Source organism: Leucoraja erinacea, chromosome 19, assembly GCF_028641065.1.
Source record: "Leucoraja erinacea ecotype New England chromosome 19, Leri_hhj_1, whole genome shotgun sequence".
Lineage (NCBI taxonomy): Eukaryota > Metazoa > Chordata > Chondrichthyes > Rajiformes > Rajidae > Leucoraja > Leucoraja erinaceus.
In genome coordinates this window covers 7,020,823-7,045,990 of record NC_073395.1, presented here as the reverse complement: position 1 = coordinate 7,045,990, position 25,168 = coordinate 7,020,823, and the positions used below count along the sequence as shown (strand labels likewise).

At 37.8% G+C, this 25,168-nt stretch overlaps 1 protein-coding gene across 4 annotated transcripts in view; it reads right to left on the bottom strand.

Annotated features, from left to right (window-relative positions):
* The window catches only part of phf21b (PHD finger protein 21B), a 54,058-nt gene extending 30,859 nt beyond the window's left edge, over positions 1-23,199 (bottom strand). The window contains exons 1-4 of one of the 4 annotated variants that reach the window (XM_055650187.1): positions 22,744-23,199; positions 22,274-22,306; positions 21,988-22,053; positions 6,325-6,582 (exon numbers count right to left, since the gene is read on the bottom strand). In XM_055650187.1, the coding sequence (XP_055506162.1) occupies positions 6,325-6,582; positions 21,988-22,053; positions 22,274-22,306; positions 22,744-22,797 (411 nt within the window). In that variant the 5' untranslated portion in view covers positions 22,798-23,199. The remainder of the gene's footprint in view (positions 1-6,324; positions 6,583-21,987; positions 22,054-22,273; positions 22,307-22,743) is intronic. The other 3 variants (XM_055650189.1, XM_055650191.1, XM_055650190.1) reach the window with 3 other exon arrangements.
* Between the last annotated feature and the right edge of the window lie 1,969 nt (positions 23,200-25,168).

Genomic DNA, 25,168 nt, shown 5'->3' with positions numbered 1-25,168 from the left:
TTTCAATAAAAGAAAGGGATTCCCTTCAAAATAACTGGGCTAATGCTTGCGAATGGGATTCATATGACGTAAAATCTAAATCAATCATTTCACCACATGGTTTTGATTCCATAAGTGTGAAGTTTGATGGATCAGACTTACATACATTGTGATATTCCTTCTACGTACGAAATATAAATTGCAATATTATGATAGGTCAACTTGTTCGTTTGTGGATTGAGTAAACCGTTCATGTAAGATTTGCATCCGTGATTGTAGAACGAAGAGTCAGTCTGGCAGCTGGGTTCAAGTAACTACATTCTTTCTTGGTTAAACCAATTCATGCAAGAACAGCTTTTGAAATTTCTTGTTAATTGTGGTCAGGGCTCAAGCCAGTGATGCACAAAAGCTCATACAACAGAAATATAAAGAATGTAATCAGGACAAAGCAGATTTGTGGCAGTGCATAATTTCACCAAGATAAACTTTTACACAATTGAAATATCTTTAAGAATCACACAGGCAATTTTACATAAAATTCAGTTCTGGTTTTACAGGAAGGAATTTATCAATCAGGAAGAATTATCATGTTCTTCAAATCTGTCATAGGTTGTGACCTTATTTGTTACGTCCAATATTGAATTTCAAACTAAACCGTGAGAAAAACATTTCTTGAACAAGTAAAAAGCTGGGGTAAGGAACGGGAAGGTCAAATTTTTATTTTTCAAGTAAAGAATTTGCGTGGCTGTTTTTTGAGAATGCTTAGGTGGATCATAAGCTTTTTTTTAGAATATGCAGGCATAACTGCAACCAATTGAGTCAAATACACAGTCCATCCCAGGTGCAGCTGTCCTGACAGCCAGAGAAGAGCTCCGATCGTCGGCCTGCGGCCTACAACATCCTGAAGCCGCGGCCTCCGGTAGGAAAGCGCCGATTCGGGACCTCCAAGCCGCACAGTATGTTCGACCGTCCCTATGTCGGTGTTTGTACCATCCCGACGTGAGGGCCTGTACATCCTGCCGTCCGTAGTGGCGACTACGGAGGTTTATGGCCCCGACCATAAACAATGCCTTCCACCACAGTGAAGAATGCCGTGGTTGTGGTGGATGTTTGTGGTTAGTATTATTGTGTATTGTGTGTTCTTTTTTGATTGTACCGCTGCTGGCAAATTCATTTCACTGCACTTATATGTGTATTGTGATGAATAAAACTGATTGATTGACGTTCTGGGTACCACAAATAAATGCATTCTGAAAATAAATTTCCTTTAAGCTCCACTGTCAATGTTCTTTAAAGCTAGTCCTGTGAGAGCCGTTATTCATAAGATAGACACAAACAGCTGGAGTAACTCAGCAGGACAGGCATCATCTCTGGAGAGTAGGATTGAGTGACGTTCTGGGTCGAGACCCTTCCCCAGACTGGTTAGGAATAAGGGAAATGAGAGATATCGATGGTGATGTGGAGAGATAAAGAACAACGAATGAAAGATGTGCAAAAAAGTAAAACGCCTGTCCCACTTTCACGACTAATTCACGACCTCTGGCGAGTTTGCCCTTGACTCATACTCGCAGCATGGTCGTCACGAGATCGTAGGAGGTCATAGGTAGGTCGTAGCAGGTCGTGACGCTAGTCGTAGGTACTCGTGGCATCAAGTAGGTCGGGGCGTTTTTTCAACATGATGAAAAATGTCCACGAGTAAAAAAAGGTCATGAATTAGGTCGTGAAAGTGGGACAGGCCCTTAACTGTGGAAACAGGCCATTGTAAGCTGTTTGTAGGGTGAAAATGAGAAGCTAGTGCAACTTGGGTGGGGGAGGGATAGAGAGAGGGAATGCCACAGCTACCTGAAGTAAGATAAATCAATTTTCATACCACTGGGCTATAAGCTGGCCAAGCAAAATATGAGATGCTGTTCCTCTAATTTGCGTTTAGCCTCACTCAGAGACAGAACAGGAAGGTCTGTGTAGGAATGGGAAGGAGAATGAGTGTCCAGCAACAGGGAGATCAGGTTGGTTCAGGCAGGCTGAGCGAAGGTGTTCCGCGAAACGATCGCCCAGTCTGCGTTTGGTCTCGCTGATGCGTTTGGTCTCCACATCGTAAACAACGGATACAGTAGATGAGGTTGGAGGAGGTGCAAGTGAACCTCTGCCAAATTTGAAAGGACTGTCGGTGCGCCTGGACAGAGTTGAGGGAGGAGATTCAGCGACAGGTGGTACATCTTCTGCGGTTATAGGAGAAGGTACCTGGGGACGGGGTGGTTTTGTATCTTCCGCGGTTGCACGAGAAGGTACCTGGGGAATCTTCTGTGGTTTCAGGGCAGTTATTCATGTTGAACTGCTGGGGCGAGCTGGTCTCAGTAGCTTTTCCATAACTCTTTGTTGTTCTGCCACTGCAGTTCTACTCCAAGTATAGCTGTAGCTTTAAATACATTACAGAAACCCAGTTTCATCATGCATTGAATTCCTGCACGGTCTGTGGGTGCCATACATAGTTACAGAAATTCAGAATTTTCCTGCAAAATTCATGTAAAACTCCCGGTATTCAAGATATTACTGCAAGATGTACTTCTGCAATTCCATGTATGCATATGTTAGCGTTGTTACAAAACCTACCATCAGCGGTGCTCCAGAAACTTGCGTGCGATTCCGGAGACTATGGGGGATGGGGGCAGGATTAAAATTCAGGTTTGTATCGGTTGTCGGAGAGGTATCTGCTCGGACTTACAAGTTGATTAAAAAAAATTGTTCTGAGCTTCCGTTCCTGTTTTTGTTTTTTTAAAGTTGCTGGACGATTGCATCGCTGGATAGAAGTTAAACGCGACTTCTAACGCCTTCAACATCATGGATCAAAATCAACATCAAGGACTTCCACATCAGGACAAAACAAAAGTTATATTGTTTAGTTTACATCTTACCTTGCTTTTTGGTGTGGTTTCATTTTAATCTGATGATTCAAAATATGTTATTTAGGCCCCGATATCGGCCATGTCTTGCCTGCTGAAATCGCGGGGCTTATCATGGCACCAGCCACATTCCCGTCTATCACAATTCACTCTCAAGATAACCAAATTCATTATTTTTTTTGCACAATCAGGTCATAACAACATCTAACATCTATATTTTGTGCGTTTTTTGTTTTTTTTTAAAATGGCAATTAAAATTTTTTTTTTAGCCTTTTAAGAATGGGATACATGTTTAGATCTAGTGATTGAATTTAGATGAATTTTAATTGATTTGATGACACTGATGAATCAGAATTTTTTGTTGGGTATTTACTATTTAACGTTACAATAATATTAAAGTTCTGATCTTGAGAATATCACATTTTTGAATTTTCAAGGCAGCCTGGGTATTTATTACTATTTTAGTCAGAACGGTCAATTTTGTAATTATCTACAATTAGGTAACTAACTAATTTATATGCTTTAATTTCAGGTCATCCAAGTAAGATGTATCATATTTGTTTCAGAATGCTTCAATCTGTAATAACCGAAAATTTCATTCAGTTCTCTTATTTAAGAAAGTTATGTGCTTATGTCAATTGACTGTCCTCGATCACAGCTTTTGTGCTAAGTTAATCGATAAGCAATAGGGAACAAGATGATAATAACTTTTTTTAATACTGAAGATATGAAAGTGAATTAGTATCAAATTAAAGTTAATTTTATGCTTTGTCTGATGGGATAAATTACAGGCTTGATTTTTAAAATCTCACCATTTTGTAACATTCCTACCAAAACCAAAGTTGCAATTAGCTCTACATACCTGGATTCCTGACTGCAATCTTATTCTGGACTGATCATTAATAGCAAGGAAGTCTGATGTTCCCACAACCTATGATGGCAATTCAAAAGAACCAGCTGCACCAAATGTCATTTAGCCCACCTTTCTGAAGGATACAAGGACTAGAGCAGAAGCTCTGATGCAATCCATCAACACCTGATGCCGAAGGACAAATATCACGTTGATTTCTCGCTTGCTACGAGGTTTGGGAAACAATCTGGCATTAAATAAAATTGTCAGATTGAGTAGATTGGATTAATTGAGAATAGTCAGTGTGGTTCTTTTGAAGGAAATCCATACCCAAATAGTGTGATTGAGGCCTTTAATAGAGTAACAGAGAGAGTACAGAGAAGGTTCACCAGACCAATTCCTGGGATGGCACAACTTTCATATGAAGAAAGACTGGATAGACACGGCTTGAATTTAGAAGATTGAGGGGGGATTTTATAGAAACGTACAAAATTCTTAAGGGGTTGGACAGGCTAGATGCAGGAAGATTATTCCCGATGTTGGGGAAGTCCAGAACAAGGGGTCACAGTTTGAGGATAAAGGGGAAATCTTTTAGGACCGAGATGAGAAAAAAAATGGCACGCGGAGAGTGGTGAATCTGTGGAATTCTCTGCCACAGAAGGTAGTTGAGGCCAGTTCATTGGCTATATTTAAGAGGGAGTTAGATGTGGCCCTTGTGGCTAAAGGGATCAGGAGGTATGGAGAGAAGGCAGGTACAGGATACCGAGTTGGATGATCAGCCATGACCACATTGAATGGCGGTGCAGGCTCGAAGGGCCAAATGGCCTCCTCCTGCACCTATATTCTATGTTTCTATGTAACAGTGAATTTATTTATATGGGCATCCAAAAGGAATTTGAATCTAAATATTTAATAGCATGGGTTTTTTTTAAATGGGAGCATGTGGACTTGTATGGCAACCAAGTCCCTGATAGGAATTGAGAATTCCATGCTGCATTGCACATTAGTAAAAAACATGAAATTAATTCCTTTTCATGGAATTATGTCACCAAATGCCAACAACTATTTTTAATGCGGAGATTAATGTTCTTTTTTTTGTTTAGTTTAGAGAAGCAGCCGGGAAACAGACCCTTCGGCCCACTGAGTCCTCACCGACCGGTGATCCCTGCACACTTACACTATCCTACACACACTAGGGACAATTTACAAATATACCAAGCCAATTAACCTACAAACCTGTCTTGAGTCTTCTTGATTAGCAAGGGCATAAAAGGTTACAGGGAAAAGGCAAGTGAATAGGGTTGAGGGGAAAAAATAAATCAGCCATGATCGAATAAGCCGCAGATGGTGGTGGACGCAGATGGGCCCAGTTCATCATAGACACGGGGTGGGAGATTGCAACCTTCACGTGGTCCGCCCTGTTTCAACCAATGCAATCAACCTGGCGTGCACAATCAAATAAGATCAAATAGAACAAGTTGTCGTACAACTTTAGGCTGTGCACGCCATACGCAAGAAGAAGAAGTTCATGGACACAGCTTCCCATCATCAAAATCAACTTTTAAAGGTAGAAGGCAGCCTGTATAAGTCTTTCCTTTCACTGTTGCACTCCTATCGCATGTATAATTTGTATATAATGTGTGTATTGCCCGAGTCTGTGGCTGTGATGCCTCTGCAACCAAGATTTTTATTGTACTTACCGTACCTGTGCATATCATAATAAATTCAACTTGATCTATTATTAAACAGTTCCATATTAATACAAGCTGCAATTGTAATTTCTTGGACAATCAGTTACTAACTTTTAAATGCGATAGGCAAAAACAAACAATACACTTGGCTATCCGTCCCTCTCAGTCTTTTAATTTTATGAATCAACAAGTTGCTGTATCTTGTGTGCTAAAACTTGTGACTTTGTTGCAGCAAGAATTTCTCATTGGAACAAGATACACTATTACTACATCATTAGCTTGAGCGGAGGAAACAGAGCAGAGATCATCAGTACAACGCAGATCAGGCTTCTTGCCCCACCATGTCTGCGCTGATTATTATGACAATCTAAGTTAATCCCATTTGCCTTTATATAAGCCAAACTATTCACCATTCTATGTAACTACTCCCTGCAATTAATGCATCTGTGTAAATGCATCTCTGAAAATTTGCTCAGTCATTTCCTCAATGCAAATCCAGCAAAAACAAGACTTGAAAATGGGGTGGAACAGCTGTTTAAAAAAATATTTTTCCCCAATACTTCAAGACTAGAGAGGATTAAATGGAATGCCGCACCAGACACTACCCTAATTTCCTACCTGTGACAGCTTACTTAAGTAAAAAAGGGTTCATTAAAATCGTATAGCCCTTCTAAAACAAAAAATGGAAAACCTTTAAGACAGAACATACTGAGCAGTAGAGAATTAAATTTTAAACAGAGAATTTACTAAACCTGTGTCACAAACTCTTATATTTTCTCAATGAATGAGATCTGGTTCTTTATATAATTACTCCACAACCGTCCTAGATGTCTTGCACACATGTATCTTGTGGACGTATTCTTTGTTTAGTGTTATTAAATGTTCACTGCTAATGAGTATCTACCTGTGAGTTTGATGTCTCTGGAACCCTCCTTCCAGTGGAATTCAAATTGCTCCCTGCCAGTTTACTTGTTGTTTGCAGATTGATTGGGGCCATCTGTGGAGGATCTGTACCAGGCGTCTTCTGTCCATTGATGTGTGCAGTAACCATGGTGATGGGATTCTTAGATGGCACCACTGAAATTGCTATGCTCTGGTTTGGTGCCTTGACGAGTGAAATAGGTTTGGTGCTCCCAACAGGGCAACTTCTGACTGCAAGCTTCTGAAAGAGAACAAAGCAAGTTTCAGTTATCTGGTTCAATTATTTACATTCAGCAGATATTTAGGGAAACAAATATTTAAGTTATCCTGCATGAGTTTTACTAAAGTCACATTAAAAATAGCTACTGGATTTGTGATAAGCAAATATTAGCAGCAGATAACAGAATGTGTTAATCGTAATGCATACATTTGACCCACTATTAATTATGACAATATAATTAACTTAATGCTGCAAAACAAAGACACATTTAGAGCCAGGTCACCCAGATTCAATAATCACCTCCAGGGTTAAAAATCCAGCATCCTTATTCATTTAAAACAACTCTACATAAATCACTGTCATTTAATTTTAAGTGCCCACTCTATTCAAACCACCAATAATCACATTTTTCTTCGTATCAAAAATGAATCTCACATTTTCACCATTGCAACAGCTGACAGCTTGCTCAGTTGTTCAACCTTTGCTGACTATTACCCCACAACACTTTTCACTTTTGTGCTTAGCCTTATAACATCATCAGCAAGCTTGGATACATCAGCAAATTTGGATACATTACATTAGGGGTTTGTATCCGTTTACAATATAAATTGTAAAGAATAGTCCAGTAGAGATTCATGTGATATCCCATGGACTGGGAATCTGAATACACCAATTTATTTCTACTATTTTCTGTACATTATAGAAGATTGGCTCAAGTTAGAAATATCAATTTCCAACATACCTACTGCGCTAGTTACGACTTAAACAATTCTAGATTTGTTAAACTCATGGTAGTTCATGCTGACTATGCCTAAATATATATTCCAAAATAAATACAAGGGCCTCAAGAGTCCAAAGGGTCCTGATCCAAAACCTGATCACCTGTCTGCTGGTGCTTTGTCTCAGTTACTCCAGCACTTTATGTTTTACTCAAGCTTCTAGCATCCGCAGCTCCTTGCATCTCCGCAATGAGGTCATTAAGTAGATAAGAAATATACATCCAAATGAACATACAAGCGAGTCCTATGAAAGTAAATGCAAGCAATTTTGCACTCTTTCAAGTTAAGAGAATCACAAGGTATAATTCGATGAAAGAAATTGAAATATATTGGCTGTATGATGGTCTATGTTTTCCAAAATTAATTATAAAAAATACCAGGGTATGATGCTAACACTGCCTGTACCAAAATATTACAGAAACACAATAAAATTCACGTCAAGTCTAGGAAAACATTGCACCCAGAGCTGATATGCAACAATTTTTTTTAAAGTACAAGGGCAGAGGTTTACTCCAAGGTGAGAAGTTACAATGAATCCTCCACAGGAAAATAAACTGAAAGTAGCTCCAAGATCACCTCTGTGCTTTAGGGAAGATACCCAAAGGCAGTGAGATGCCTTACAGCAATGTGTCTTTGATTATTTGGTCATTTACTGTTTTGCAGCTTACATTTGAAGCCATCCACTAAACGTAATTAAACTTTACAAAACATTCTTATTTTTAAATTATATCCTATTCAACAACTGAACCAAATTTATCTTATTAAAAAACATATGACATTTTTCTTCCCCAATCAAATGTCAGTGTTCTTTATGCAAATTAAATTGCATAAAGATAACCTCATAGTTCACGTGGCTCGGTTATTTGACATCTTCACCAGCTAACCATCAAGGGGATCTACAAAATATCTTGCATTAAACCCGATAAGCCTTTGGTTGCCTGTCAAGGTTAAGTACTTTTTATTTTTATTTTTTATATTTTATAAAGAGTAGGACAAGGTAAGTTCCAATTCAGCAGATTAATATTCAAGATACTGACAGATTAGTCAACGTGTGCAAGAACATCTACACACTGCACAGCAAATAGACAATTACATTAATCCCACTTCCTTAAAGGGACAGATCCACAAGTTTTCTATCAGGAGCTATGCTTGCAAGAATCAAAGGAGGGTGACTACCAAATCAGTTCAGGCAAACAAATGTAAAGTTACCAATGTTGGTAAAAATCCAATCTAAATAAAAGCTATGCTAAAATTCACAGAAACATTAACATGGCCTGCGTGGGTTTTCTCCGAGATCCTCGGCTTCCTCCCACATTCCAAAGACATACTGGTATTTAGGTTAATTGGTTTGGTAAATATAAAAATTGTCCCTAGTGAGTATAGGATAGTGTTAATAAACGGGGATCGGTGGTCGCCGCGGACCCGGTGGGCCAAAGGGTTTCTGCCTTGTATCTCGAAACTAAACCAACATTGCAAACAGAAAAACATTGTCAACACAAAATAGTTTGTGGTAATGTTCATTAATCTATACAGTTTGCAAGATTTTCATGTATTATTTTGTAGGAGTAAAACTTCCATTATGGATGGGTACATTTAATATAAAAATGTTGCGGCGGGCCCGATGTACGACAATAAGCACCACTAGCAACTGTTCATCTCATATCATACACATCTCAGTTGTACAAACATTTAGCTGTTAAATTTGAAAATATTTGCATGTTTTGACATCTGTATGCAGTAAGCACAGCAAATACACAAACATACTCATCATTGGAACTTAAAAAAATGGTAAAGGTCAAAAGCAACCAAGTGGCTTCTTCCCATTCCACTACCATTGAATTCTAATACTGGAAGCTGCCTCGTGATGCGGACAGGTGCCATCTCATGCCTTAAGTTGTTCTAATTTAATTTCTCTACATAACATCTCCAAGGAACAACGTTATCTATGCAAGTTTATTTTCCTTAAAGTAAAATTAATCCACTGGTTCTTTATCAGAAAAAGCATTTGGAAGCAGCCATAGCCGATGTCTAAAATGTGTACATACAATGCCATCTACTGGCATTTTACAGTAACAATATTACAAGCCAATAACTTCACTTGCAATTATTTGATCAGCTTCACTGTCTACATTCCACAAGTGGAATCACACATCATCAGAATTGATAGGAGGAACTAACTGCCATTTCCTTATTCCTGTACATGTCTTTCTTTGCTCAAAGATGTTGACTTGTAATGCCAGCAGTAGGCCTCATCTTATTATGCAATAACCATTACAGCAATCAAATTTAATTAGCCAGATATTCTGTTTTACTGATTTTTTTAAAATGGATAAATACATTTTTGTACCTTGGATTAACAATATCCTTACACTTTTTGTTAAATTGCTGGATTTTTAAAAATTTAGTAGGGCTATTTTTGTTTCAATTAAATTTTACACAAAGTGAACGTTCAAGTAGAGAAGCAGATTTTGTTGAAAAAGAAAATCTAGTGATCTTAACTCCTATGGTTTACAGATTAATTATTTCTTCGTTCAAACCAAACAGCGCACATAGGAAAAAACTACACTCCTCTGAACTGAACTATCACCTTAGACTTTAATTAGCTAATTTATTTATAGAAACATGGGCGCATGAGCCAATCAGCCTTCTAACCTAAATCATAATACAAAAAAGTGTTGGCTGATCAGTACCTCAACTTTAATTATGTACCTTTAACCTATTTCCATGACCCTGTCTCATAAAAAGTCAATCTTCTTCTTAAAAATTTCAGCGTCGATAGCCTGTTATAAAGATGAAGATGTGTAAACAAATTGCTCCTCTTGATTTGATGAATGGATGATTTGGCATTACCGTTATCTTTCAATTAAAGTATAAAAATATTTTCACATCATAAAAGTTAAAGTTGTGAGCCTATCACATTATCAATATTTGCATTATTATAAATAAACCAAAAAATAATCCAACCAGTTCATCCAAAATACAATAGGGAACACTTCAAAAGTAATTCCAAAAAGTATTAATTTGATAATATGTCAGCATGGCTTGAGTTTAACCTTTAAGAAAATTGTTTAACCCATAAGTGAAATTGATTAGAATGCTCACAAAAAAATTCCTGCCATTGAACAAGATAAACTAAAGGTGAACAGGACCAGTTTGCATTACAAAATATCTCAAACAATTTTGGTTGATCAAGTAGATAAATTTTACCTTTAAAAGTCTCCCAATTGCTAGATATCTCTTTACCGATAAACAGCCTTTCCCAGTCATCTGTTGCAAGTTCCTGTCTAATAAGTTTCATCATTGGATTTGTCCCAATTTAGAGCATTAACTTGTGGCACTCATCTTTTCCCATAACTATTTAAAAACTAATAGAATGGTCATTGGTCCCAAATATGTCTCCACCAATGCTTCAATCACCAAACCTGCCTTGTTCCTCATACAATGTCTAGTATTGCATCCTCTATAATAGGCCCTCCTCCATATATTATTTAAGAAAACTTAAGAAATTCCACTTCATCTAAGTCCTTGCACTATGGGATTTCCAATCAATGAAAACCACTGATGTCTTCTAACAGACTTGCAACATCCTTAGAACTTTGTTTTGGTTAATCGTAGCAGTTTTAAAGTTATTTTTACTTCCAAAATGAAAAATGAAATCCAAGAGAATATTAGTTATAAAATTTTGTGTAATTACTTGCCTAGGCTATTGTGACAGCACCTCTCAACCAATTATTACCAAATACAAGGATAGAGGGCATAAGGGAACACTATCACGTTTAGCATCCTCTCCAAGTTGTGTCCCACTGTATCTAAATCCTGCAACTTCTTACTGATCAGCACTCTGGTAGTAACTTGTATTCAAAAGTTGGAGTGCTTCAAAGCTGTTGCTTATCATTATTCTCATGGGGAACACTTAATCCTGTGAAAATAAATAAAGTATCCTGAATATTTTTTTTTTTTTTTTTAAAAAGGTGAAGATGGAAAAGTCAAATGGTAAATACCCTGAATTAAGATTCAATTAAAAAAAGGAATTTGGCAATATAATAAAAAACATTAACATTTCAGTAGTTTTTCCACGAGCTGTTTGCAATTTGCAAAATGGACAAGAAAATATAAAACTAGCAAAGTCAAACAAACAGTCTGAAGAAGGGTTTCGGCCCGAAACGTTGCCTATTTCCTTTGCTCCATAGATGCTGCTGCACCTGCTGAGTTTCTCCAGCATTTTTGTGTACCTTCGATTTTCCATCATCTGCAGATCCTTCTTAAACATAAAGTCAAAGAACTGTTGTTTCTTTAAAAAGATCTGACATTTTCGAACAAACAAATTTTAGAATAATCAATTGCAGAATTTGTAATGAGAAACCTGGTAAAATAGAGTCCAAGGATAGAATGAGAATGAGTGTAGAATCTGGAATATAAATCCACAAGTCTTCAGCTATTAAATCCACAAGTCTTCAGCTATTAAATCCACAAGTCTTCAGCTATTAGCTGTGTATTAAATGAAAGAGCTTCTCCTGCAATATAAAGACGGAAAATTCGAGATGTGGTGAAACTTTAGAAATACAAGATCTTCCACACGGTAATTTGTTGCTAAATGTAAAGGAATGATCCACTGTATAAAAAGATCAAAGTACATATAAAGCACATACTCATGATCAAAAAGGTGTTTTACAAGCTAAAGGAGCAGGGAGAAAATTAGATAAATAGGAAATAACATGTTATTCAGAACGTAGAAAGATCCAATCGAAGATGCAATGTTAGAACCAATTTGAACTATAGTAAATATAATACTTGAATTTGGCTATCTGAAACACAATCTAAAATAAATGGCCCTCAAAAAAGTAGTTTCAGTAAACTGCAAAATATATTGCAGGTCAGAGCAGGTGATGTTTTTGGAAAGAATCATAATGGGAAATGGTAGGGTTTATACTTTGAAAGTAGAAATAAAGACTTTTGTTTGAAGTTTAAACAAACACATAAACACAAGCCATAAAATAGTAATACCAGATATTGGTCATTTCATAGTTTAGATAGTTAGGTAGAATCACTTGTTCATTATTGGAATGACAAAACCATTGAGAATGTACACAATTTGACACAAATTTGACACAAGGACCATTTCTATTCAAATACAGAAATCAAAACTTTTAAAATATTGTCACCAAGATAGAAGATGCATGAAAGATGCATTTACACAGTGGACCATTGTTTTGTCATAGTTTTTTTTAATTAAAGCAGCCATCACAGCATTTTTAAAATGAACAAATTGGCTCTGTATTTAGAGATGAAAGAAGAGCTTTGGGTTAATAACTAGGAGGAAATTAGCTTAATTTTTCTTTAAATTAAACACATGAAGCCAGATCTCACTAGTAAATGCTGACAGTTCAGAATGGAACTGTTGACGTTTTGCCCCTTCAAGTGGCAGTCAACCAGAGACTTCTGTGCTTTAGAAATATTGAACAACAGATGGCGCCACATCTATCACTACACTTTGGTCACTGGACAAAGTGCCCAGCAACAGAGCCCTCCCTGTTCCTGAGGAGATTCTCCAGAATGAATTCTGCTGGAATTTCCAAGATCCAATTCACATCAATTACTTTTATGGAGTATAACTATAAAGCAAAGGGATCGGCGTTTCTTTTTTCTCTTCATTTTTGTTTAGTATTTTTAATGAAGTGTTTTTGGATCATGTTATGACAATAATTTAACAATATTAACATACCCCAGTAATATTTTTTTTTTAATCTGAATTTGATGCATTTGTAAAAACTATTAAAAATTCACCACTTTAATCTCTTGTGCACCCCAGAACAAGGATTTACCAACTGTAAAGCTTTGTTTATTGTGGGGAAATTACTCAATCAATGCAGATGTAGTGTTGCAGTGTAGCCCCAAGACTGCTTAAATCACTCTGAGCATACAGCATGGAAACAGGCCCTTTGGCCCAACTTGTCCACACTAGCCAACATATCTCATCTATACGAGTCCCACCTATCTGCATTAGGTCCATATCGCTCTAAACCTGTCTTATCCATGTACCTGTCTAAATATTTCTTAAACGATGGTACCTGCCTCAACTACCTCCTCTGGCAGCTCGTTCCATGCACACACCACTCGTGTCAAAAAGTTACCTCAGGTTCCTATCTAATCTTTACCCCCACATCTCAAACCTATGTCCTCTGGTTCTCAATTCCCCTAGCACTTCAAGGAATAAAGTCCCCGCCTGCTCAACCGTTCCCTTTAGCTCAGGCCCACGAGTCCTGGCAATATCCTCGTAATGTCATGCCAGTGACATTTTGCCCTGGCCAGAATGTTTCACACTAGCAAGTCAGGCCCTCTGCTTAAGGATCAGTAACAATGGACATGAGGAAACTGCAGGAAGCAAAGCTGGGAAATGGGTTCAAGTAAATAAGATTCACCCCTATACATCAGGAAAGGACTGAGGCTGTAAAGTAGGATCTTATAGTCTTATGATGTCCTTAATATATTGTCAAAATACTGAAATACCATCTTAAATGGAAAACAGTCTACAAACCTATTAACTAAAGACAATCTCTTATTAAATGATCAGCCTGGAATTGAACATGCATGTACATAAAGGAATAGACAACTAGTTTTATCAGACACTTGCATTGTGCAGCACTCATCTTTCTTTCACCTGCAGATATACTTGGCCTTGCAAAATAAACTGCTTCCTTCAATTTTTTTCCCTATAAAACTTGCAGCTTCTGCATTATTTTGCTTATTGTTTTTTCCCTGGATAGTCTGTTCCACACGATATTATAAAAAAGAATCAATAACTGAACCAGTTACATCCTGTTACACCAAGCAAAAAAGATGACATTAAAAACGGAACAATTTAATTAATTTGGATAGAACATATGATGGGTCAATAATTTCAATACTAGATATTTACTCAAAGCATTTAAAATGTGTTTCTTATTTTTTAATCTACTTGCATGATTTAAATTAAAAGTTTCCTCAACATCTCATTTTGTTTCTGTATCTTGTTAGGTTTAAAGTTCTAGCTGAGTAGAGATATGGATGAGAGCTCATAACTTATTCTTAGCTCTTGCCTGAGATAGTTCCGGTTATACGTCAACTCTGTGGTTTGGATGACACCCAGTATAAAACAGAGAAAAATACTTGAATTAATTCCATCACTTAAAATGGCATATCCCACTCTTCCATTAAAATGGCATATTCCACTATTCCATTATGCTCAAATTACTTCTATTGGCATACACATAGCCACAAAAATGTATAGTCAACACACCAACTCAAGAAAAAGGGTAGCATGGCCAAAATGGTAGCAAATAGTATCCTCAAGATGGCGGCAGGTGAGGCTGAAAGGTGCCAGTGAGTGGGCTGGGGGCTCACCTGCAACCCCTTCGGAGGGGCTCTGAGTGTTCGGTGGTCGGCGGTGAAAAGCTGCATGGTGACGGAGGCGTGGCGGTGGGAGTCGAGCAATGGAACGGTTCGTGGGATGTGTCAAGGTCGATATGTTGGTGAAATGGGCCAAGCATTTGGGAGTAATTGGATCGTGTGCTGCTCCAAGAGGCCGAGCAGCCCAATAGTACACAGCAACATGGATTGGCAGAGCAGGACATGGCATCACCTGGCCAGCCCGCTCCTGCAATTCTGACCCAATGCCCCCATCAGGACAACAAGTCAACAAGTCCAAGATAAGACTCTACATTTAAGAACTTTGAAACTTGAAGTAGACAAGTGCCATTGGAAAAGTGGCGACTTCATTCTACTATTCTACTCAAGTTTGATTGAGCTTATGTATAGTAAGATTTTTTACTGAACTGTATGCAATGAAATTACAATGAAATGCAGTGCTGATATATCACTTGCAGGAACAACATTAAAAAACTGCAACAGGTTAAACAGATGGGCAATTTGACATCAGATTGTAATGCATAAGAAAATCCAGGGCTTAGATTTCAATTGAAGAAAATATATATTTTTTTTAATTGATGTTGAGATGCTACTATATGTTGGAACCAATACAGCACAAGTTCATTAGATTGATTCAGTGACTAAGTTGTCCAATAAAGGGAGATTAAATGAGACGACCCCACACTGATTGGCAATTGGAAAAATATAACAAGATCAAATTAATAAGTCGGCGAGTTATTTTAAACATTATGGGAATCAGAGGGTAGGACCAGACATAAATATGACTGAAATATTACTGAATGATGCAGCAAGCTCATCCACATGGTCTACTGCTGCAACCAGAGGCTGATCTACTATGAAACTAATGAAATTTAGGCTTCAGGGCCCCTAATCTCAGACCTCGTTGCTGGTTCCGAAGGGGCCCTCATATCAGTTTAAGCTTCAGGGCACCAAAGATGTAGATCCGCCACTGACTGCAACTATTAATTAGTTTGGAGCAGAAAGCAAGAGATTGCACAAGATCTTTTGGAATTAAGCTGGAAGGGGCATGAGTGTTCACGTTGGTGTGAAAAGCAGGACAGCAAGTAGGCATAGCCATGAATCTAATGAAAGAAAGTTTTTTTAAAGGCAAAAATAAAGTCAAAATTTAATGTAAAACTTAAAAAGATTGGAGATAAAAGATTGCTTTTGCACTCGACATTATAAGAAGGATTATGGTTAAAAAAAAACAGGTTCAATGGGAATCCGATTAATATGAAGTAACATTAGAACTAGACAAAGGATGACTTCAATGATGTTTCTACAAAATGGGCTGGGATAGAACAGAGAGAAGCAAGTTTAAAAGGACATATGCAAAACAAATATTGAAAAGTTAGAACCGAAAATCTATTTAAAAAAATAAATTGTGACATTATAACTTAAAGTACCAGAGATCGTGATTAAGGTCATGTTTCATCTCCTCGGTCTCAACTCCAATTTCACATCCAATACCCATAACCCATGATTTTCCATAATCAAAGAAATCTCTTTTGGCCTTGAACACACAATGATTCAGCATTCAATGTTCTCTGGGACACCAAATTTCAAACATTCTCACCTTCTAAAATAAAAGCCGCTTCTCACTGTTTTATAGGCAAACTATCATCCTTGGATAAAGTTATTGCTTCCATATTATCCTTACCGCTATAACCCCTCCTCCCCCCCCCCCCCCACCACCACGCACATCACAAAGGAGGTAACTTCACATATTTACCCAGTTAAGTCTCCTATCATTCCTTTTTATGTTCAGCTGCAGGTGGATTATCATGTCTCTCAGACTACATAACTACTTTAAGAGCAAAACCCATTCAGACTTGGTTTGTTATGCTCAAAACTGGAAATTATCGTATTGTAGTCAAACTTAACAATGGCAATGCTGAATAGTCCCATTTTCCCCACAGTACCAAAAGTAAATAATTGGTCTGAAGAAGGGTTTCGGCCCGAAACGTCGCCTTTTTCCTTCGCTCCATAGATGCTGCTGCACCCGCTGAGTTTCTCCAGCAATTTTGTGTACCTTGAATAATTGGTCCGCTGGTTGAGTTCACTGTTTATTGTTGTGAGAAACTATCTTGAATGCATTTGTCAGAACTACTTTCGCTAATTTGATTTACCGAAGTAGCTAAGAATTAAGAACCCATGACTACTGGACTTTGGTAAATATCTTCTTCACTCAAGCCACTGATAGATACGGCACCGGTGATTTCCTAGGATGATTATTTCTAATCTACACCCAAATATTTAATTTTCTATACCAAACATAATTTCTCACTCCAGTCTTTTGCCTTACTTTATCAGTGCTACCACCTCGTTTAATCGATCCTTCATTTCAACCATCCCAATGGCACAGCTCCTTCAGAAACAATTTAATGAGCAAGTGTCACAGAAATTAAAGGCAAACTTTTTCACACTACTCTTTCAGCCATGTTTACTTCCTCAATCTGCTTATCCTATGTCACTATGCAAGCAACTGGAGAAAACCCCAGAGACTACAACCAAACAGTATCCTGCTGTAATTGTGTTCTAAACAGAACCTATCGTCCATTTTATCAGCCACAAATCTATCACACTGCCTAAGATTCTCCTACTTCTACTTGCATCACAATTTCTTCTCAAACTCCCTTCTCTCAAATCACTTTTTTTTCCCCATTGAAGGTATTATCAGCTTCAGGGGTAGGATGTTACCAAATGATGAAGAAATGACAATCTGCTTCCAAACTCTGGATGCTGGGGACTTCAAGGTGAACCTGCAAATGGTAATACTCCCCATACAACTGCAGCCCTTATCTTTCTTGGTGATGGACGTAGTGCATTCGGGAGGTACAGTTGAAGTAGCTTTGGTTGGTCACTGCCATGCCAATGAAAGTTTTATTCGCACTTCAACAAAAAATTTTATATTTAATGGGAATAATGAAACATGGTCTTCAAATCAACTAGAAATTTCAGTAAAATAAGAAACTATGAAACCACAGGTATGCACCGGCAAACCCAAGCAAAAAAATAATTAACTGCCATCAGGCTATTTGTTAGAGGTGGGAGGCGTGGAAGGAAAGGAGAAACATTTGCATGGCTTTATCACAACATTCTTTTCAAATGACCTTCCTAAAACATTATTTACTTTTTTAGACTTCATTTTTGATATTCTTGACCAAATAGCAATAAATTCACGTAACCACAGTTGAATTATCCCACAACAGGTACACGTTTGCTTTAAATTATTTAATTGTGAATGTGTATTTTTATCCTTTAATACACAAATTAAATTCTCCATTTCAGGACTTGTTAGAAATAAAAAAGATTTAAGTTTGTTGGACTTAAATTTTCATTTACAACTTAGTTTCTCCTCAAACAGGCAGAAAATAAACTCGTCATACACAATAGCTAAATCATATTAGCTTTTAATTAAGAGAAAATCAAGGAAAGTCGATTGATAGTGCTCAGTAGTCACATGTACTTCCATAATTTTCTAATTAAATTGTAATTACCAAATATGCAGTGCATTTAGCATAATGGTTTTTATCACCGACACTAAGAAACACTTTGCACTATGTTTCTCCATATTGCCGCTGTCAAGGGTTAGACTCAGAAATATGTAGCTTCAGCAGGTTTATAGAACATGCTGGAAATGATTCCTTACAAAGCTAGTGGCCGACACAAAAGTTGGTGAAGAAAGTTCTGAATACATCACTTGAAAAGATTTTCCGGTATCTTTTAACTTTGGAATTAGAGCAGAGATTAAGCAAAAGACGAGTTTAAAACTACATAAAATGCCAAAATCACTCAAGTTCTACTATGGTGATTCCTAATTCTACATTCAGTGGTAAACTAATGTAGCAAGGTGATGCTGATCTATGGGAAATTGGCTAGCTGTGACAAAAGATGTTAAAATTGGCCACACATCTGAGCAAATAAAAGCTTCTACAGTTGCAATTTCATTGCCTTCCAGTGACCCCTGCTGGAAAATGAACACATGGACATCAATTAGAAAAGTTTCAGACTTGACCATTGCGTATGCTCTTGACAAGTCCTACATAAGATCCACATGAACGAAGGACAGTCATACCAGTCAGTTGGCCACAGTTATATAATTAAGAATTGGGCCCGTGGAAATAGACAAGGAAAAGCAGTTACCCAACTTTTGCCTTTTAACTTTGGAATTAAAACCCACCTTTTGCCAAGATATCTCTTGACATATTTATAAAAAGCATCAGAAAAAACATTACACTATTTTAGTTTGAAAATAATTTTGAGTCGGCTAAAGCCAATTATTACCAACACATTAAACAGTCACGTTGTTTAAGCATACACTTTTTTTTTTTTTTTTTTTTTTTAAATAGTATTGTGTTTTTTTTGTTTTTAAATGTTTCACACAAGATAAAAATGAAACACTCATTCTACTGCTGGCCAGGAGTACATGAGCCAACAGAATAAAGCTAATATGTTCTGCAAGAACGATTGCAGCAGGCTTTCAGAAATTAGTAAACATGAACAGTATTTAATTGAAGATAAAATCTAATATTTATAAAAGAATAAGGACTATGTCCTTAAATATGTCCTAAAATTCAGTGTAACACACGTTGTGTTTTAGTTGAACAAACACTCGCATTTAACAGGCCACAAAGAATAAATGTTCTACTAAAACAGTCAAGTTATACCATGAAGTATTAGTTCATTAAATCATATTAAACCATTATATGCAAACCAAGAGTTTCCTCATCAACACCTGGTCATTGAATTCACATCATGAATTATTTTAAATCCATTAGTTTGCTAAGTATTAAATCGGTGACTACACTGATTTATGGACAAGGCAGAAATGTATAAACATGCAGATTTTATCAAGGAATACTTCAGCGTCACCCACAATGTCTTGTTTTGGTATGAGTAATAAACAGACCATTCTTTACATTTCACCAAAAAAGTGAGAAATTATGAATCATAACTATGATGACTTAGTCAACTATTCTCTGCTCTTTGTTAACTGCTTCATTTTGTAGTCCCTTAACTTAAATCCGTTCAATTTTACACATCACTGATTTATTATTTAGGCTAATTGTTCATGCAGAGTCTAAGAAATGTTATGGACTTTTTAAAACAAAACTAAAATCTAAAACGCGAATCAAAATCTCAACACACTCATCATGAATTTTAAATTAAATTTATCGTTCATATTCAGATCACAGTTTTTAACTCCAATGTATTCAAGGGAAAGCGAAAGTCACAATACCTTTTGAAAGAACATTCTCTAGAATTTGGCTAACCGTACGATAACCAAATTTATTTCAAGTAGCCAATTAAAGCAAAATACAAAACAGATATTAAGTGTTAAATTAATTTCCATTAAATTTACAAAATAAAAAAATCAGCGAAATCTCTGGCAGAGGAATGCATGAAAATATGTATTTAATACATCCAAGCACGAGTAGCCAAAAAGGGCAGAATTATATTCAGTGTTGAATCAGAAGTTGAAGGAATCATGATATAATTCTTTACTGGAACTTTAGTGTGAATTACTGGTAGTAATCAAGTACTGGAAGATGATTAGCACTTTTATCAAAAGTAGTTTTTACGTACACAAGTGTATCATAATCCTATTATTTTTATTCCGACAAAGTTATTACCTCCAATTACCACTGCAAGTACTTGGTCAAATAATTCAACACTTTCCACCTTGACGAAAGTTTGAGGATTTGAATGAATATAAGAGAAACAACAGAGCTTTTGATACCTTATTCTAACCACAGGGTGAAAATTGCTGAGTGATCAAAAACAAAAATACCTTCCTTCACCATTGGGGAGGGAGACATTTTTTGGCAAATTCAAACAGCTGATTTGACACACATAGTGATTATAACCAGTAGTCTACACCCCCTCCTTCCTGGCCCCCAATTCCACAAAATACCAAAGCGATCAAAATGGTAATGTTCAGCAGAAATGAATCTCTCCCTTCCCCCTCCCACTACACACTGCGAAGCCTTCTTTGCATAGTTTTCTCCATGTTAGGAAAACACACAACACCCCTTACTTACAAAATGGAAGCTTCCACTAAGAAATTGAATGTACCGTCAAAATAAATAAATAAGTACGATTAGATCTACAGGGCTTCATTTTCATACCGACTCACAACCCCCCTCCCACCCCCACAGAAAAGTCGTACTTGATATCAGCGATTATTAAACTGACAGGCACTATTGCCTATGATCCGTATATATTACGCGTTGATTTCTAATGACATTAAAGATGCAGCGTTAACTTGGTGCTACTTGCTGCATTCCAAAAGATACAAAATCAATGGAGTTTCGGAAAAACTCAATGTCGATTTAAAAGCTTCTAAAGTACTTAATTCTCATTAAGTTTACGTTTTTTACACAATACCGGAGATTTTTTAAAAATCTTTTTTTTTCAAATATACTGAAAGCAGCCGAGAAGTTTAGTGCTGAACTGAACCACAGCAAGCTGTGCATTCAATGGCATCTGTTCGTGGTGCTGAAATTTTTTTTCTCTATTGTAATAATCAAGGTTCTCCGCTAGAAGCCAAGCTCCATCAACTACTCCAAGTACACAAAGTCGGCCTTCGCGAATACCAATATTCACGCACTACGGTATTTTTAAATCCCTCCCAAAATAAATCATTCCCGAGCAATGTATCTCTCGTTAAATCACGGATTATGGGGTGGGGAGGGAGGGAAAGTGAGGTTGGCCCCGAATTCATCGTTTGCACGTCAATGAGAACAAGGCGACACCAAGAGCACAACAATTCAAAATCTGATTATTTTAGCGTTGCAACAAGAATGTGTTAAGTAACTCGGCGTTGGAAATCGGTAGGAGTAAACAATGTTCAATAGAGTTGCCAGATTTCCCTTCTCTTTCCAGACTTGGAAAATATGTCGACCTATCCAAAATGGACGCCTCAGAATTTGCCAACTTAAACACACGCCACAACTTAAACTTCATCTAGAAGCAAACTCGGCTCAGCATACAAAACAACATTTTAACTTTCGCCGTTATTCTTTGCACACGTAGCTTTCGCCATTCGATCGTTTTACCGTAAAAGATAACGCATTCATTGTTAACAACCCCCCCCCCCCCCCCCCCCCCGCCCCATCTATCCTCCCTTCCCCCACTCGTACTTTGAGTGAAAGTCATTGCAAACGTTAAATCTCTAAACACACACGCTAACAAGCGGAGAACTAAACCGATTTCTTACTTGTTTCTCACTAAGAGATGTTATTCGGGATTGTCTTTCGTGCAGCTGTTTCTTAAGTTCTCCGTTCTGGAAAAATGCAATTCATTTTTAACGTTGGCGTGTTATTTTTGTAAACAAGCCAGAAGAATATATTGGTCGGTTTTAGTACACTAAAAATCGTCTTAGTTACTTAGTATTACAAACACAGCACAGTTATGCTGACTACCAAATGAGATCTACACTGATAAAGTTTCTGGTCGGCTTCACGAGCACATCGTATGAGAATTAAAGGATTTTGATATTTTACCTGTGGATCTTGCTTCATCTGTGCAACTAGTTTCTAATGGGAGGGGGGAAAATGAGAAGGTTTATGGTTTGGATTTTTTTTTAAAATATGGATAAGGTCAAAGAGCAATACAAGTTGTCATGATTGGGAGGAACAAAGAGGGACGCAAACACTGAGTCAGTTCGAGCATCTCATAAATATTCAAGTCTCGTACTAATCTCAACACACACACACACACACAACCCAAGCGCAATATTACTTCAAATCCTTGTTGCTCTCAACTCGGCTGCCAGCAGAACACAAAAAAAAACTCGCCCCAAAGTTAAAAATTTTGCATGCAAACAAGGTCTGGAGGTAGTTGTTGCCATTGCATTGACCCTCAGATCTACAGAAATGTACAGCTTTTAGCTTTGACACTCTCTCTCTCACACACACACACATATATATATATATATAAAGGCTATTTAAAAAGAAAAATATTTTTGTTTTACCTGGTGACACTGGATTTCTACTTTCAGTGCCTCTTGAAGGCTTTGCATCTCCATGGCCGCACTTCAAAAGCACTTTTTCAAACACTTTTGAATCCAATCGAAATGAAGTTATTTGTGTGTGCGTGTGTGTGTGTGAAGAGGGCAAGGAGCGCGCCTGCAATGACTACAAAACTCAAATCAGACGATGTTATACCAGAAGATTAAACGGTGGAGGCCGGTGATAAACAACCGAGAGGACAAGTGTAGACAGTCTGCAGAGCAAGTTCTCGCCTCTCTTTGCTAGTGGGGACTCAGGACTCATCACTCACTTTACGCCATTTTTTTAACAAAACTCTGTGTCGGAGAAAGAGGGAGGGAGGGGATGGGATGGGATGGGGGGAATGTGTGAGGGAGGGAGAGAGATGGAGATGAGGAGCCCGGCAGGCTGAAGGCTCGGCTCGCACTCTCTCTCCTCCCCCCTCCCTTTGCTCCGGCACCGAGCCTCCCTCCCTCCCGCCCGCCCGCGCGCTCGGCCGCCCCCTCCCCCCCCCCCCCGGCTGTCCGTTAGCGGCGCGATCCGCCGGGGACTACATTCAGCGCGCCCCTGGATCCCGCACCAGGCGGTGCCGCGGCCGCCGATGCCAATGCCCGGATGCAGCAATGGAACCCCTGCCAGGGGACGGCGCTCACTGCGCACGCGCGTTGCCTGCACCCTACACCAGCTGCACACAATGTTACAACTAACTTTACATCCTGCTTCTGTCACACAGCTCTCCACCTCTCTTCTTTCTGTCTCTTATTCCTTCCCTCTCTCTCCTCTCTCTCCTTCTCTCTCTCCTTCTCTCTCTCCTTCTCTCTCTCCTTCTCTCTCTCCTTCTCTCTCTCCTTCTCTCTCTCCCTCTCCTCTCCTCTCTCTCTCCTCCTCCACCCACTCCACCTCCTTTCTCTCTCTCTCCTTTCTCTCTCTCTCAACTCCTTCTTCTCGCTCTCTCTCCTTCTCTTCATTTTCCCCACTCTTTTTCTCTTCCTTTCTTGTGCGTTTTCTTTAAAACTTTGATTTAAAATATGGTTGTTGCACTTTTAAAAAATTTTAATTAAAAAAATATTTGCCAGCAGCTCTCTCCCTCTCTATATATAATTGCCAGCAGCTTAATATACTATATAGCAGCATATATTATATATATTTATATAAAAACTGCTATATATATATACAGCTGTTGACAATTATTTTATGCTTATATGTGTATAGATATATAACTATATATATAATTACCAGCTGCTCTGCTAAATATATATATATATATATATATATATCAGCTGTTGCCAATTTTAAAGAAAAAATAAATTATTACTAACCAATTATTTACACACAACGCTGTTGCAATGGATTAGTTTTATGTCCCCTGGTGAATAAAGCTTAGAAAAAATAAAAAAGGGCAATAACCAAATTTTAATTAAAAGTTTCAGATAAATATATATACTTTCTCTGAAACTTTTATTTAAAATTAAATTAAAAAATATATATAAATGTATAAAGACTTTTTGCCACAAACTATCTACAGATAAAAGTATTTAATATATATATGTATATAAAAGTATTTAATGCTGTAAATCCTTCATGGGGTAATTGTACTTTGATTTCAGACATGTCCAAGTTTTAAGCAGCAGGTTCAGCGTGCAGGCGACGTGACTAGTTCGGAGAGGTGCTGTTTGTCAGCCTCACTTTTTCATTCATTCATTCGCTCACTCTTCTAGATTGACCTACAGAATTTCTGTTGTACAATGGTGGAGATTTTTTTTTCTCTCCAGCGGACTGGAGAGGAGGGAGGGAATGAATGGACTTGCCTTTTTAAGAGTTGCAAAATGGGAGAAACGAACTGAGGTTTTTTTTTAACCGGATTTATTACGTAATCTATTTTTACTCATTTAAATTTATAGTGCAGAACTGGAGAATTTGCATAAAGACAACTTAATTAACACTTGAGTATTTTAATCTCGTCCTACGCTTGATCGGCAGGTCGGCTGCTCAATCAGACTCCGCCAGCGTCCTCTGTAGGCGGGGGGCTGCTCTTTCGACTGATTGAATGGCTGGTGTGCGCAAGCGCTTGTCTTTCTAATTGCATTGTTACGCACCCATTTTTATCACAAAATAAAAAGGGAAATAAAGGCTTTAAGTTGCAGTGTTTCAACGCTTAGTTTTTGCAGGCAGGGTTTTATTTCATTTCTTCTCAGGGCTTTGTGATTTTTTTTTGTTTTTTAGTCTCCTCCCAGACGGTCGTTCAAGTTTGATTCATTAGTTGCAGTTTAACGAAGGTTGTAGTTAGAGAACAAAAAAATAATTAGAATGACTGAGAGTGAATGGGGGGGCTGAGCAAGGGCAGTGCTGGCGGCCAATCGCAAGTTGCGCCGCATCCAGGCAGCGTTCTGGAATAGACAGTGTAGGAAG